The sequence below is a fragment of the Xyrauchen texanus genome, chromosome 23 (assembly GCF_025860055.1).
Source record: "Xyrauchen texanus isolate HMW12.3.18 chromosome 23, RBS_HiC_50CHRs, whole genome shotgun sequence".
Taxonomy (NCBI): domain Eukaryota; kingdom Metazoa; phylum Chordata; class Actinopteri; order Cypriniformes; family Catostomidae; genus Xyrauchen; species Xyrauchen texanus.
In genome coordinates, this window is record NC_068298.1 from 10828268 (window position 1) to 10843585 (window position 15318).

A 15318-nucleotide genomic window follows, 5' to 3' on the forward strand; every position below is an offset into this window, starting at 1 on the left:
GCTTCTCTTTTTCCACAATTTGTTACGTTACAGCCTTATTCCAAAATGGATTAAATTAATAATTTTTTTGAAAACAAATCACATGTACATAAGTATTCACAGCCTTTGCTCAATACTTTGTTGAAGCACCTTTGGCACCAATTGCAGCCTCAAGTCTTTTTGTATGTGATGCTACAAGCTTGGCACACTTATTTTGGGGCAGTTTCTCTCATTCTTCTTTGCAGGACCTCTCAAACTCCATCAGGTTGGATGGGGAGCATCGGTACACAGCCATTTTCAGATCTCTCCAGAGATGTTCAATCGGGTTCAAGTCTGGGCTCTGGCTGGGCCACTCAAGAACATTCACAGAGTTGTCCCGTAGCCACTCCTTTGTTATCTATGCTTAGGGTAGTTGTCCCGTTGGAAGATGAACCTTCGCCCCAGTCTGAGGTCCAGAGCTCTCTGGAGCAGGTTTTCATCAAGGATGTCTCTGTACATTGCTGCATTCATCTTTCCCTCGATCCTGCCGCTGAAAAACATCCCCACAGCATGATGCTGTCACCACCATGCTTCATGTAGGGATGGTATTGGCCAGGCGATGAGCGGTGCCTGGTCCTCCAGACATGACGCTTGCCATTCAGGCCAAAGAGTTCAATATTTGTTTCATCAGACCAGAGAATTTTGTTTCTCATGGTCTGTGAGTCCTTGGTCTCTGGTGGAAGGTGCCTTTTGGCAAACTCCAGGTGGGCTGTCATGTGCCTTTTACTGAGGAGTGGCCTTTTACAGGCCTGATTGGTGGAGTGCTGCAGAGACGGTTGTTCTAATGGAAGGTTCTCCTCTCTCCACAGAGAAATGCTGGAGCTCTGTCAGAGTGACCATCGGGTTCTTGGTCACCTCCCTGACTAAGGCCCTTCTCCCCCGATCGCTCAGTTTGGCCGGGTGGCCAGCTCTAGGAAGAGTCCTGGTGGTACCAAACTTCTTTCATTTATGGATGATGGAGGCCACTGTGCTCATTGGATCCTTCAATGCTACAGAATTTTTCTGTACCCTTCCCCAGATCTGTGCCTCGATACAATCCTGTCTTGGAGGTCTACAGACAATTCCTTGGACTTCATGGCTTGGTTTGTGCTCTGACATGCACTGTTAACTGTGGGACCTTATATAGACAGGTGTGTGCCTTTCCAAATCATGTCCAATCAACTGAATTTACCACAGCTGGACTCCAATCAAGTTGTAGAAACATCTCAAGGATGGTCGACGGAAACAGGATGCACCTGAGCTGAATTTTGAGTGTCAAGGCAAAGGCTGTGAATACTTATGTACATGTGAATTTTTTTTTTTTTTTAATTTTAATACATTTGCAAAGATTTTAAACAAGCTCCTTTCACTTTGTCATTATGGGGTATTGTTTGTAGAATTTTGAGGAAAATAATGAATTTAATCAATTTTGGAATAAGGCTGTAACATAACAAAATGTGGAAAAAGTGAAGCGCTGTGAATACTTTCCGGATGCACTGTATGTGTGTATGTTTTTGTGGGTATTTGAATATGCCTGCAGAAGGTATACTTTAAAATTATCTTATTTGTTATGTTTTTATTTTTTCTTATGCTGTTTTATGTGATGTGTTGGAGTTTATACTGTCTATGGTGAAGCTGAAGGCAAATTTCCACATTGTGGATAATAAAGTCATTGAATTGAACTGATAGCAAACAATCTATTTGCAATTTTTGGCTACCCTCTGCTCCAGATACCGGGATTGAACATTATCAGCCATTTAAAAAACCTATCGTTCAACCACTACATTTTACAAAAGATAATGGATTTAGTGCCTTTGCTGACACCACTGAATCTTGAGATATCTGTATTATAAAAATCCCTAATTAAGGTTAAAAATGTCTTTGAAAATCAATTTCAGGGGTCAATTATTGCCCCTTGAAAATGATAATAATAAAATAAAAAAGTTCTGAAACTTGAATACATGCTCCAACAAATTGATTTGTGGTTTTAATACAGTTCTCAATATTCCCTGATCGTGACCCTTCCTGCCAAATAATTTCTTGTCTTCTCTCAGCTCTGATTTAAATAAGAGTGACAAAAAATAAAAACAAGATATCATAGTTCACACGGCAGTAACTTTGGCTACAAACTCAATTGAAAGTGTAGAAATTGTGTCTTGGTTGCTCTGTGCAATTAGCACCTGTCTGAAATTTTAAGCCCATGATTATACTCACTGAGTTACAAGTGTGTTCTTGTGAATCTTACAATGCCTCATTTCCTCTATCACTTTACAGCCGCTCTAAATAGTTGCGGCGTATGTGTCTGCTTAGCAACTGGGAGCTACTTAATGAGGTTTCTTTTTGAACAACGGCAGCAATTTCCATTCTGTTATTATGCCATGCTCTTATCCACCGTAACTGTGCCTGATCAATCCTCTTTCTGATGTAAACACATCCAAATGATGAAAATTTGCAGCATCTGGAGCGTAATACATTCAGCTGCTCTGATGTCCTCTGGCAACACAAGACAGAGTCGCTCCTTAGAGTAGTGGAGCTAATGCAGGGGCGTGGACTAATTATCAACCATGCAGATTTACTCTGGTTAAAGCATTATAATGGATAGTTTCATCTCATTAGCTCTGGCACTCCATTAGATGCCTGCCCCCCCTCCACCTCCATCCGCCCCCCTGGTGTGTTGATGTTGCTGGATAACGGATGCACTGGAGAGAGTGAGTGGGCGAGGATCTTTACACGCATACAGGACAGTTAGCAGGTTGTTTACAGTGCATACTGAACTCTCTATCGCTCTAACAGGCAACTGCTCTGCGCTTTAAGACCCATAATTGCTGTCCATTTGATGTTGTGTTTCTAGTTCAAATGTTTAATTAACTAAATAGTTACAGTTGTTTTGACACTGTTAATATGCTACCCTTTTTGTTGTTTGTAATCAACACAGCACACTGGCTGTTCTTCCCACTCAACAGTTTGTAAGAGAGCACCATGCAACTCAACTGTTTAGTGACCCATTTAAAAAGAATTAAAGAACGAAGCGTGAATTCAGTAGCACCCAATCGCTTTGTAAAATGAGGGTTCTGAATATTTCTTCGTTTGAAAACACTCCCAGCTTTTTTTTATCCCTCTTTGTTTTATCCTAGTCTTTCTCACTCTTGTTTTAATTTTCTGTCTCTATTAAATCTTAAAAGCTTTTTGCTTTACATTTAGAGTCAGCAATGAACAGCAATGAAATCTGTCTCGAGTGCTCGCCATCACGCTGAGGCAGCTTTCCGGTAGGGTCATGTTCTCATTGCGAGAACATACCCATGAGAACATTGCTTCCTTCTTCATGAAGCAACAGGCAGTAGATCACAGGATGAGGAGTACGCTGAGATGGCAGCCGTGCTTGCCCAGGCGGCTGCGAACATCAGGCTAAAGTGGAACCCTCCACCCTGCCCTAAGCTTTCGTGGCTGGATGATTGGTTTCTGGGCTCGGAGCCTGACTCACAGTTGTGCCCCAGTGCCTTTCTTCCCGGAAGTGCACAAGGAGCTAATGAAGTCATGGAAGGCAACTTTTCTGCCCGTACATGCGTCGTGGGGTTGTCCACTCTGACTACCCTCGACGGCGGAGCAGCTAAGGGATCTGTCGAGCTTCCCCAGGTAGAGCGCGCCATAGCGGTGCATTTATGCCCGCAGGGTGCAGCCACCTGGTGTGACCGACCAAGGCCTGTAAGTTCTCTTCCTCTTAAATGACGAAGGCTTACAAGGCCACGGGTCAGGCTGCTTCCGCCCTGCATGCCCTGGCCATTCTGCAGGTCCACCAGACCAAGGCACTGAAAGATCTGCACGAGGGTAGGACCGACCCTGGACTGATGCAGGAACTGCGTACTGCGACCGATCTCGCCTTACGTGTGACGAAGGTGGACCTCTCACTGCCCCCTTTGGTCCGAGGCCCCCCTCGGCACGGATGCCTTTGCGCACAACTGGCCTCGGGGGCTACGCAAGTATGCATTTCCTCCTGTGAGCCTCATTGCACAAACTCTGTGCAAAGTCAAGGAGGATGAGCAGCAAGTCCTGTTTTTGCCCCATACTGACCTAGCGGGTCTTCCGCCAGCGGTAGTAAAGACGATCACTAAGGCCAGAGCCCCCTCTAAAAGGTGGCTGTATGCCTTGAAGTGGCTTCTCTTTGCGAACTGGTGTTCCCACAGAGATGCGCTGTTGGATCTGTGCTGTCTTTCAGGAAACCCTGAAAGTGTATGTGGCTGCCATAGCAGTATACCATGATACACTGGACAGGAGACCCTCACGACAGCGTGACCTGATCAGCCGGTTCCTCAAGGGCACGAGAAGGTTGAATACTCCTAGACTGTGCCTGATTCCTTCTTGGGATCTCTCTGTGGTCCTACCTGCCTTACAGAGAGCCACCTTTGAGCCCCTGGAGCTGGCTGAGCTCAGTACTTTGTCTCTGAAGACAGCCCTCCTGGTGGCGCTCACTTCCATAAAGAGGGTGGGGGACATGCAGGCACACTCTTTCACCAGTGAATGCCTGGATGTAACCTCTGTTCCCTGATGGAGGGAATGAGATTTTTGTGTCCCTTCTGCCGCGGCACTGAACCAGCCGCTGACATGGCAGGGACTCTCTATAGGCTCCTCAGCATACATCTGAATGAGTGGTGCATGCCATCTCCTTTTATACCCGAATGTCTGGGGCGGAGAGTGGCCTGCAAATTCCACTTGCCAATTCTCACTGGCATTTTCTATTTTAAGAAAAGGTGATTGGGGCTCTCACGATCGAACCCCTACTGTCACTACATCGACACAACATCTCATTCCCTCCATCAGGGAACAGAGGTTACATCAGTAACCAAGACGATTTCTTCCATTGTGACATTTTGACAATCAAACACATTTAAACCCCCAGTGCTTAGTAACAGACTGTAATGTTATAAAAATAACTAAAATGACTCTGAAATTATTAAATTATTTATTATTTACATTGTAAAGTAAGTTTATAAATGCAATTGTAATTTTACATTATGATATTGTAGTATTTGTCGTACTGCCTTTAATTGATGCTTATTTACACAGGATAATATTTGTGCTGTATTACAGTGGGAGTAATGAGAGATATTTTCGCTGTGTATTAATGGAAATTGTGGGATAATTGAAGTGTGCTGTGCTTCAATGGCATGTAAATAATGTCGCAGTGAAAAAAAAATCTTAATTGTCCTTACATGATAGTAATGAGAGATTTTATGAAGAATGACAAAAATTCAGTTTTTGCACTATAAAGTCTTTCCTGTTAGACAATTGCTCTTAAGAAATAATTCAGGGGCCATATATGCCAACAAAATGTTATTATTTTTATGCTTCAGGACAAAGCAGGTGCCATGATATGTGCAGTGAGTCATGCTGCTTTGCTGTAACCCTTCAGCACCATTAGCCTGCAGTAAGTGGTGCTTGAGAAGTACGCTGTGAAACACTATTGATTGGCGATGAGGAGGGGCGGTGCAGATGAGGCTGGTTCAGTACCGGCTGCCTCTCACCCTAACATGATTGAGACAAAAGACAAGAAAAGCCGGACTACTGCCAGTGTTGTGTGTGGGAGTAACGCTCTGCAGAGGTTCCCAACCCTGTCTGGCTCCATGCAAAAAATGGTGTGAATTTTTGTGTATTTCTTTTTGGTATTAACTGCACCACACACACACACAAACAACCAGACAACGTATATCTGCCTGCTATTTTACTGATAAATTAGTTGAAGTTTAGTGACTAGGCTGCCAGTCGGCTTGTGTGGGGGAGTTTGAGAGTAGGAATGTGTGTCTGTGTGTGAGTTTTCTTGTGTAGTAGGGAATAGAGGAAAGCAAAAGAGTGTAAAGTCATTACAAACTGCAGATACTTGCTCTGTTTAATCAGAAATGCCCTGTGACCTCTCTCTTAATCTTAACACTTCCCTTGAAATGAAATAAAAATGTACCCTATTTACTTAAAACATGTCATTAAAACAGGTGATATTGGGATCGATCACTAAATGCATCTGTTCCATAGAGATCAAGTGGTGTTTTTTTTTTAAGGCATAATTTAACACAATGATGACTTACAGCTTCATTTTCTGTAAAGCTGCTTTGCAAATGACCTTTGTGAAACGCTCTATACAAATACAAATGACTTGACTTATATATCTTTAGCCCCTTTTCCACCATTGGGCCCAACAGTTATAGTCGCAAATCTGTGGTGTTCCGTGCCGATCCAGGCCTGTTGGCATGGTTACAGTTTTGTTTTCCACTGTTGTGCAGTGAAATCAGGAGAATGTACTGTACATAACAGTTGTGCAGTGAAATCAGGAGAATGTACTGTACATAACAGTTGTGCAGTGAAATCAGGAGAATGTACTGTACATAAACAGGAATGCTATAATACTAGTTAAACCATCATCATAAAATCATGAAGATACACTAAGCATCCACTATTTTATTAACTTCACCCAAATATTAGCAAACTTTTCAAGCTAGATACAACAAAAAATCCAAGTTACCTTGGCGTTGGCAAATTGACAATTGTGAGCCAGTACTTACTAAAACCATTCCACAAGCACGGTTGAGAATGGTTGATACGGTTAGCTAACCGTGCTGAGAATTCCGGGCTGAGAACTGTTTATAATCGTTTTGTGCCAAGGCGTACTCATGTGGAAATGCAATTGAAACTGTTCTGTACCGTGCTCAGAACCATTCAGCCTAATAAGAAAAGCAGCTATATAATACTGTAACTTGCACCCTCTCTGAAACAATGTTCCTTTTCGGCTCTTGTCTCCAAGCCCTCTTATTCAGCCTCTTCCCACCAACAGATTGCCATAGAAACTGCTTTTCTTGACCCAAAACATTTTTGTTTTTCTCATTAAATATCCTGTTTTGTTCATTTACTGTATCGCAAAACCAAGACTTTTGGGTATCTTAGGTTGTTAAGACATTCAAACATGTAGCTTAAAGGAATGTTACGGGTTCAATACAAGTTAAGCTCTATCGACAGCATTTGTGGCATAATGTTGATTACAACAAAAAATAAGTCTGTCTTGCTCCTCATTTATAAAATAAATAAATAATAGAAATGTTATAGGCCATAAATGTGAAAATTTCACTATTTAACATTAGAAATTTGTATGTGTTAATGTGTTTGTGCTTGAGTGAGCAAGAGACAGACACAGTGGGTAGGGAGTCATGCCATTTATTGGAAATAATAATAAAAAGAAATATCCATAAAAGGAGAAAGTTTAGTTTCCAGGGGGAATAGTGTTCAAAATAAAGGGGGAATCTGGCATCCTCTCTGTGAGACAGGGCTCGTGAAGGGTGGGAAAGTGTCAGAGGAATGGCCCAGGCACGAGCTGGGTCCGATGGCCGCACGTGCTCCCCCACCCCACCCCCTTCGTCTGCGGTGTGAGGAGGCGGTGGCATCCTTGGTGGCCTGTCTTCCCAGGCCTGCGGCAGGTGTGAAGGGAAGGCTGCCCGGCCTCTAGCCCATCGGCCGCAACATGTGATGTTCTCCCCCGGCGACACATCTAACTCACGCCTGGGGTCCATAGAGCGGGTCCGGTGATGCATCTAATTCGTCCGAACCCTCCCAACTCTGGACATGGGCATGCAAGGAAGCCAGTGTGTGCACACATGGAGGTTTGAAGTCGGCTCCCCGAGAAGAGGTGCGCTCTGCATTTTAAAGACAGCGGTGATGAAGCATTATTCTCATCAGGTGTGCTTCATCCACTGCTGTCAGAAAGAGGCTTATTAAGTATGCACCTCTTATCGCTCTCCTGCCCAACTCTCATTATAAGCCTGGCTGAAGGACATCCCTAAGAGGCGGAGTGAAGATGATGAGAGTGAGGGGTTGATCATCACTGTGTACAAAATTGCAGTATGTTTACGTCTTGTTTCTATACGTTTGTAACAGTGAGTATTTTAATGTTAATGGACTGGCTCCATTCATTTCTATTGTAAGTGCCTTACTATAACTGCAATTTTTGCTTGTAAGCAAGTCTAAATCCTTTAAAAAAAAAATGTGGTAATTATGACACAAATGTTGTCTATTGAGCTTAACTTGTACCGAACCTGGAACATTCTTTCCAGGTTCAGTGCAAAGAAAGTGATTGAATCAGTACAGCCTTATCGAGTTTTCGAACAATTAGGCTAGTTGTGATTCCCAAAAATACTGTCCAAGTAGGCAGCTCCCTTGGTTTTAAAACACATCCTTTTACAATGACACTCTCTCACCATTGTCAGCATTGCTGTTTTTACAAAATGTGGTCTTTGAACTTCTATTTATATGGAGATATAGGTTTACAGTATAACCCACTCTGTTGATTGTGGTATTTTGGCCGAGCTCAATATGAGGCCATAATCGCATACCTCGACAGCTGAGAGAACCTCTGGCATTGTGTCAGTGACGGTGTTAAGACCTTGTGACAGTTTAGTTGTGCCCTGGCATGGGCCGGTCACTTATGTACTAGCTAAACGTTCACATGCTCATGCTGTGCAGCATGCTGACGGCTGTGTTCAATCAATCACTCCCGTTCCTCCAGCTCACACCCTCTGTCTCAAACTGTTCTCCCAGCAGGGTACGCTGGTATTGATCTAAAACACTTCTGTCATTTCTTTACTGCTTATGCGTGTGTGTTTAGCTTGTTTATGTTGCGGTGTGTGATTGGGACGTGATGAAAGGCTGTGTGTTTGAAGGAATCCTTCCCTTTTGTGATGAGGACTTGGCTCTCAGCTGTCTCTGTTCAGCATGCAGCATAAAAGAAGTGAATGATTGAATCTACATAACAAGCTGTGAAAAGATTTCAGTCTGTATACCTCAGGGGTTCTGGGACATCAATTAAAGGTGGGGTATGTGATTTGCAAAACGGCCGGCAGATTTTGAAAATACACAACTCATAAGGTCCTACCTTCTCTCCTCCAACGCTGGCCCTGACTCCACCCATTCGAAAAACATGGACGCGCAATCATGCGCGAGCGAAAACTCAGATGCGCGAGAGCGAGCCAGGCTAGCATAGGTTGGAGTTTCTGCATGACGTCACCATTTACCTGCTAAGACCGTCAACATGGCACAACATTCAGCGGTAAGTTGCACCAGATATTATTAACATTCAACAGTCACATAAGTCATTAGTATTGTTAGAAAATTGATGTTTTTGAAATGTAAATATATATTGTATAAATATAAAATATATAAAATATATTGGACGTCCTGGTTGTCACCGAAGTTTATGGCTAAATATAGGGCTGACCGATATAACGTTATCAGATGAGATTGTTATGCGCATCTCGTCAGTAAAGCACATAACATAAAGTGTATTCACTGATTAGTAAATCGCCATCAGCTGCTTTCAGATGGAGCGGCGTATACTACACAGAGCCGTAGTTCACTAACAAGCTGGGCCGTGATAATGAAGGGTAAATTGCCCAGCTTGTCAGTGATGAACTACAGCTCTGTGTAGTAAATGCCGCTCCATCTGAAAGCAGCTGATGACTAACGGACTCGCAGCGCCAGGGTGGTGGGGGGAGGGGGGCATGGTACGACCGTTTGATTGACACATTTTCTGTCCAATGATTCTAGATGGTCTTGAAAATGATCGGCTGGAGTTTTTCGTGTCCTGCCCGTTCCACAGATGATTAAATTGCTTAATTTTCATTTCAGTGCTTCTAATTTACAGCCAGTAAGTGGGTTAGGAATAGGATTTCAAGTTATTTTGAAAAAATGGTCAAAAAATAAAATCACATACCCCACCTTTAATGGTGCCCTTTTTCTTATTTTATGTGTTGATGTATATGTGTACATCTGATTTATTACAGTAATGTTGAAGTCGACATGAAATCATAATGGACTCTCTTTGCATTCTAAATACATGTTCCTGATCTTATGGTGCATGATTCGTCAGTGCACATTATTATAAAAAAATAATACAAATTGTAAGATTTAATTAAAACATAATGACTTGTTCCTCTGAAATTACTTTCCTTTTTGGCAGACATCACCTATGGCATGAATGAATGTTAGCATTTTATATAGCGCTTTTTCGGACACTACACTCAAAGCAGTTTACACAGTGAACAGGGGACTCTCCTCAACCTCCACCAGTGTGCAGCATCCACATGATGATGCAACGGCAGCCGGTACGTTCACCACACACTAGCTAATGGTGGTGAGGAGAGAGTAGAGTTATAGAGCCAATTTATGGATGGGGATGATTAGGAGGCCATGATTGAGAAGGGCCAATAATCTGGCACTGTAACGATAGCAAAGCTGTCTTGCTTTTAGATGTCAGTCTAATTTTTCGTACACGAGTTTTACGTGTAAATCAGTAATGTCTGGTGTTTTCCATTACTCGGCATTCTGTTGTACAGTACTGCTCTGATAACCGACTGTGCTGTACTGTATGCCAAGATATCAGACCATGATTAGAATTAACCTCATCAGTATCAAGTGTCTTCCAGAAGTTATGGCTGATGTCTAGTTCAAATGGGACTTTTATCCTTGTCCTTCTTTTTTTGCTGTTATACTTGCATTTCAGACATTTTCATCAATGTTGCTTTAATGAGTCTCTTTCTATCACTTTCTTTCTCATGCCCACTCTTTCTGTCTGTGATTTCATTTTTTTTTATCTTAGGCTTCGCCTCTGGTAAGTTCACACATCTAGATATTCCTGAATGTGTGGATGTGTGATCTGTGGAATCCCTACAAGTTATGGCTAACTTAACTAAATGCTTTTCACTATTTGGTGGCTCCCCCTCTAGGGTGTCCTCTGTTCACATTTGGCTGTCCAGAACCATGTATTAATGCTTTGGCAATATTGTATGTAAACACAATCATGCCAAAGCATTAATACACAAAACAGATAATGACAAGACAAATAATAATAATAATAAAATAGTAATAAATAACAATAAATATAGAATTAAAATAAGGTGCCAGTAATGAATAAAATAAAAACTCTAATAACAATATACACTATTCAATATAAAATAAAATAAGCATTTAACAAGACATTTTGAACATAAGAAAATAAAAGAACTGTGACTAAAGTACATTGAGGCAGTGATTGGTTTCTGAGGGTGTGCATCTCAAAAATGAATTTAGCTGCAACTGATGCATGATTGTCCTCCCCCAGCATCTGATCTGTTTCTGCTGAACTGGAAATCTGTGGAAGGAGAAAGCGTGTCTCTGTCTCGACCTCACCAGTGTCACAGTGAGCACAGACTCGTTCTTCCTTTAGAAGCCATGTTTGTCTGTGTCAGCCTTTTTCTATGTCCAGACTGATCACTGAGTCTGTATTTAGTGATGATCCATCTCTGGTTTGGATCTCTTACAGTGTGGAGATATTCTGCTAGATTATACGTTCTGTTTAGGGCCTGATAGCATTCCAATTTGCTTTTGGTTTTTACTTTCATTTTTCCAATGGCCAAATATGAATTTTTGCTTTCTTTTATGATTTGGTTTATTCTGATATGGTTTAGTTCAGCAGTGCTGGTCTGAAACTGGTGTTTTTAGTTGTTAGTGGTTTTGTGAGTTTCAGAGCCAGCTGACAAAGTGGAAGGGTTTTAAGGGCTTCTTGTTGCAGTGTGTTAAGGGAACTTGAATTAGGTGTGTCCAAAATTTGAGGGATCATATTTCAATATGTATAATTAGGGGGTCTCTGCCTAGTTCGGCCCGGCATGCATTAGTAGGTGTTCTTCTCTGAACTCTTAGAATGTATCTACAGAATTCTGCATGCAGGGATTCTATGGGGTGTTTGTCCCATCTAGAGTAATCTCTCTCTCTCTCTTTCTCTCTGACTAAACCTGAATAACCGAACAAGATGACTGGCACATACATTAAAATCTACTTGGTGTGTGGATTGTTAAAAACAAATGAAGATTTGAAATAAGGCTTATAGATTATATACTTAGAAATAAGGCTTGCATAATAAAACCTCAGTGCCTCTGATACTGAAAGTTGCACCCCTGTGAGAGAAAATAGAATGCTCCCACTCGAGGCATTCGTAACGGGTCTGATGAACTTGAGAACAGCAGGTAAAAGTCAAAGTGCAAACTGTCAGTTAATGCAAGTGGTTCTTACTGATCAGAATTAATTTACATTTGAATCCAGAATTGTAGCCTGCCTTGTTGCTTTTGTACCCTGATGTAATGAATATTAAGCCTTCCTTTTTTGTTTTTTTATCACAAAAACACATTCAGGGCTATTAACAAAAGATCTGGGGCTTTAGCCCTATCAGCCAGGTTCTAGCTATGCCACTGCATAAAACACATTTCTGTCTTCCACAATAAGCATCAGAATTGTCTTTGTCCTTCGTTTAAATAGAAACATATTTCTCTAAGGCAAGCATCCCCATTACTGTGGCTTATACTTAGGATTAGGGATTTAAACATACTCCTAACCCTTAGTATTAAATATAATGTGGCTTCTTAGCAAGTTTGCTAGAAGTGTATTATCTTTCTTTACTATTACCTTTACCTTTCGAATGGCACTTTTCCACTGCACGTTACGGTTCGACTCGACTCGACTCTACTCGCTTTACTTTTCTGAGCTTGCTTTTCCACTGCTGTTTAATGCTGGCCTCAATGTGGGTGGGATTATAGGCTGATCGTCATTGGTCCCCCGCCCTACTGCAGTGACATCATCTTAAACGTGACACAAAACAATAAATAATAACACAACCGCTAGCTGTTAGCTACTAGCTCATTGTGCTGCATAAAGCAGTTGTTGCATGGTGAAAGTGTAAGTGTAACAGTTAAATTGGTCTGGTTGTTTTAGAAGCAAGCTTTCCAGTAGCAGGTCAACTAAATAAAGTGAAGCTTTCAAGTAGAGTATGGAGTTAACGTACCATCCTTCATCGTGGACTCCAGCCATGGCTGAGTCCAGGGCACTCTCCTTCCCATTGCTCGCCAGTCTAGATAGCATCCATTTGGTCGAACCACTTCCACTTTTCCTTGATGGTTCTGTAGTCACTTTTAGTTTTTTGTAACTTTTCCCTACACTGTTAGTATGTCCGGTGGTAGCCGTGTGTGGCCAACAGCTGAGAAACTTCCTGAAAGATTTTTTCGTTTCGTTCCTCACTAACGAGAGGAATGTCTGCACCTCGTTTATTGACAACGTCGTGGTTGTTCACACAGCCATTTCTTTTTACAATTCGAAAATCGCGTGAACAAATGATGCTGCTATAGCTGTTGCTAACTTTAAAACTAGCGGGTTGATATTCCGTGTCGCAAATCCAATGACGCTGGCAGTAACGATTCTCTCTGACCAATCAGTGATCTGCAGGGTGTTGATGTCACATTTAGTATCGGCTCGGCTCGCTTGGAACCTCGACCGAGGTGGTAAAAAAAACCTACCAGGTACTATCCACAGTGGAAAACTCCCAAAAAGCAAGTAAAGTCGAGTTGTACCGTGCAGTGGAAAAGCCCTGTATGTGATCTGACTTAAGGTTTTCACCTGGCAGACATTAAAATAAGTTAAAAGAATCCCAACTCAATTAAGGTGGGACCCGAGCCATATCTAGGGACAAGAATATAATAGAAAGTTGGAGGTGGGCCTGTTAGCAGCTACCCAGAACACCCTAGCATCACGGCACCAAGATTTGCATAGCAATCACCACTCACATTTTGTTCAAAAGACATTAAAATCTAGCTCCAGTTATTTAATTTTTCCCTATACATGCTGCTGCACTCTTTAGACAGCTTTAAACTCTTTGAAAAGAGGATTTTTGCATGGGCTGGAGAAAAGATCTGAGTTGATAGACCATGATGACTGCCCTGTGGCTATTGTAGGTAATTTATTTATTGAAATTGAAGGAATCAGATTTGACTGGCTGTTCCCTATTGAAGTTGTTAAGCTGCAATTTTATCCAAATGCTGTTCATCAATTGATCAGGAATGGCAGTAGTTCTGCTACCTAGGCGTGGGTGATATGAAAAAATTCTTATATCACGACATGAGTAATTTTATATCACGATATCGATATATATTGCAATATAGTATTTCTCTCTGGAAAATCAAATCAAATCGATTAACATAATAACTATATTGTAATACCTAATTTTGAAAAATTCATTTTTAAATGAAAACTACTTCCTCTTATATCATTTTCTCTTTATTTACATCTTGACAAACAAAGTTAAAAATAAAAATAACTTTTTTGAGTTTGTGGTTATTTACATGATCTGCTTCTGTATTATTTGAACTTTAATAAAGCTGTAATGCATTAAATATAACTGCATTTAAGATATAACCCTTTAAAGGCGCATGATACGCAAGTATTGCTTCAGCGGAACGGCAGCCTCAGCTCCACTTATTCCACAACAAGAGTGCTTCTGTATTTACTTACTTTCTGGTTTTGCATTATAATTCCCTCAAACTTTGCGATCTACATCACTAGAAGCTGTTTGGAAAGTTTAGAGTGCATCTGGACTGTGAGCTGTGTCATTCTTCCTCTCCTCATTCAAGTGCGAACTGCAGTGCTGCTCTCATCATTAGAGTTTAATGTGATCTCATGTTACATGAAATTAAATCAAACGACTATTCGACAACAAATATTTTTGTCGACAATTTTTTATTGTCGACGTTGCCGATAACGTCGACTAATCGTTTAAGCCCTATCGACAAGCATGCTGGGTTTAGTGTTGATCTGGTGTATGTTTGTATGCAAACAATGTGGGTTATGAGTGCTTATCAATTCCAATTTCATAAAATCTTTTTAAGCTATATTTTTAAACTAAGTAATCTTAGAGTGCATCGCCTTGTATGGGGAAACTGCATTTATTGTGAAAACCCAATAAAAACACATTGCTCAGATTTAGGACTGTCCCCTCTGATGTGACATAGGAGATGATGTTCCTCACACTCTCTCTTTCCACTCCTTAACAGACACTATGATCTGTAGGAGTGTATTTTACAGCTAAGTAAATGGTAAATGTCACACACATCATAACATTTGTGCCGCTTCTTTTGCCTAGCGAGGAATTATTCAATTTACATCAGTCATCATTGCACATTCAGACGTGAGTCGTCATTGTCTCATCAGCACCCAGCTTGAGGCTTCCGCATACATGTTAAAAAAAAATTATTTACAGCTGCCGAACAGACTCATCTGGAACTGTGATTGCCACCGGTTAGGAATTAGATTGGTTTTGCTATCATGTACTGTTAAATATCGTTTTTATCAGAATCTCTGCTTGCTTTCGAGTATGGTTTTCATTTCCGTGAGATGTACACAAGCGGTTTTCCCTACATAAAAACTCACTGGTGTGCAAAAGCATGTTTCTGTTGGCTGCTTTCTGCTAGGTGTCCTGGACCAGAGCACACTTAT

The 15318-nt window shown here is 41.4% G+C and overlaps 1 protein-coding gene across 3 annotated transcripts in view; it reads left to right on the forward strand.

The window, feature by feature from the left end:
• The window catches only part of LOC127663308 (ecto-NOX disulfide-thiol exchanger 2-like), a 239206-nt gene that overhangs the window by 129153 nt on the left and 94735 nt on the right, over positions 1 to 15318 (forward strand). For 2 of the 3 annotated variants that reach the window (XM_052154829.1, XM_052154830.1), the window contains one exon: positions 11126 to 11203. The exons of the other annotated variant lie outside the window; for it this stretch is intronic. In XM_052154829.1, coding sequence (XP_052010789.1) covers positions 11126 to 11203 — 78 coding nt within the window. The remainder of the gene's footprint in view (positions 1 to 11125; positions 11204 to 15318) is intronic. 3 annotated transcript variants of the gene reach the window in all.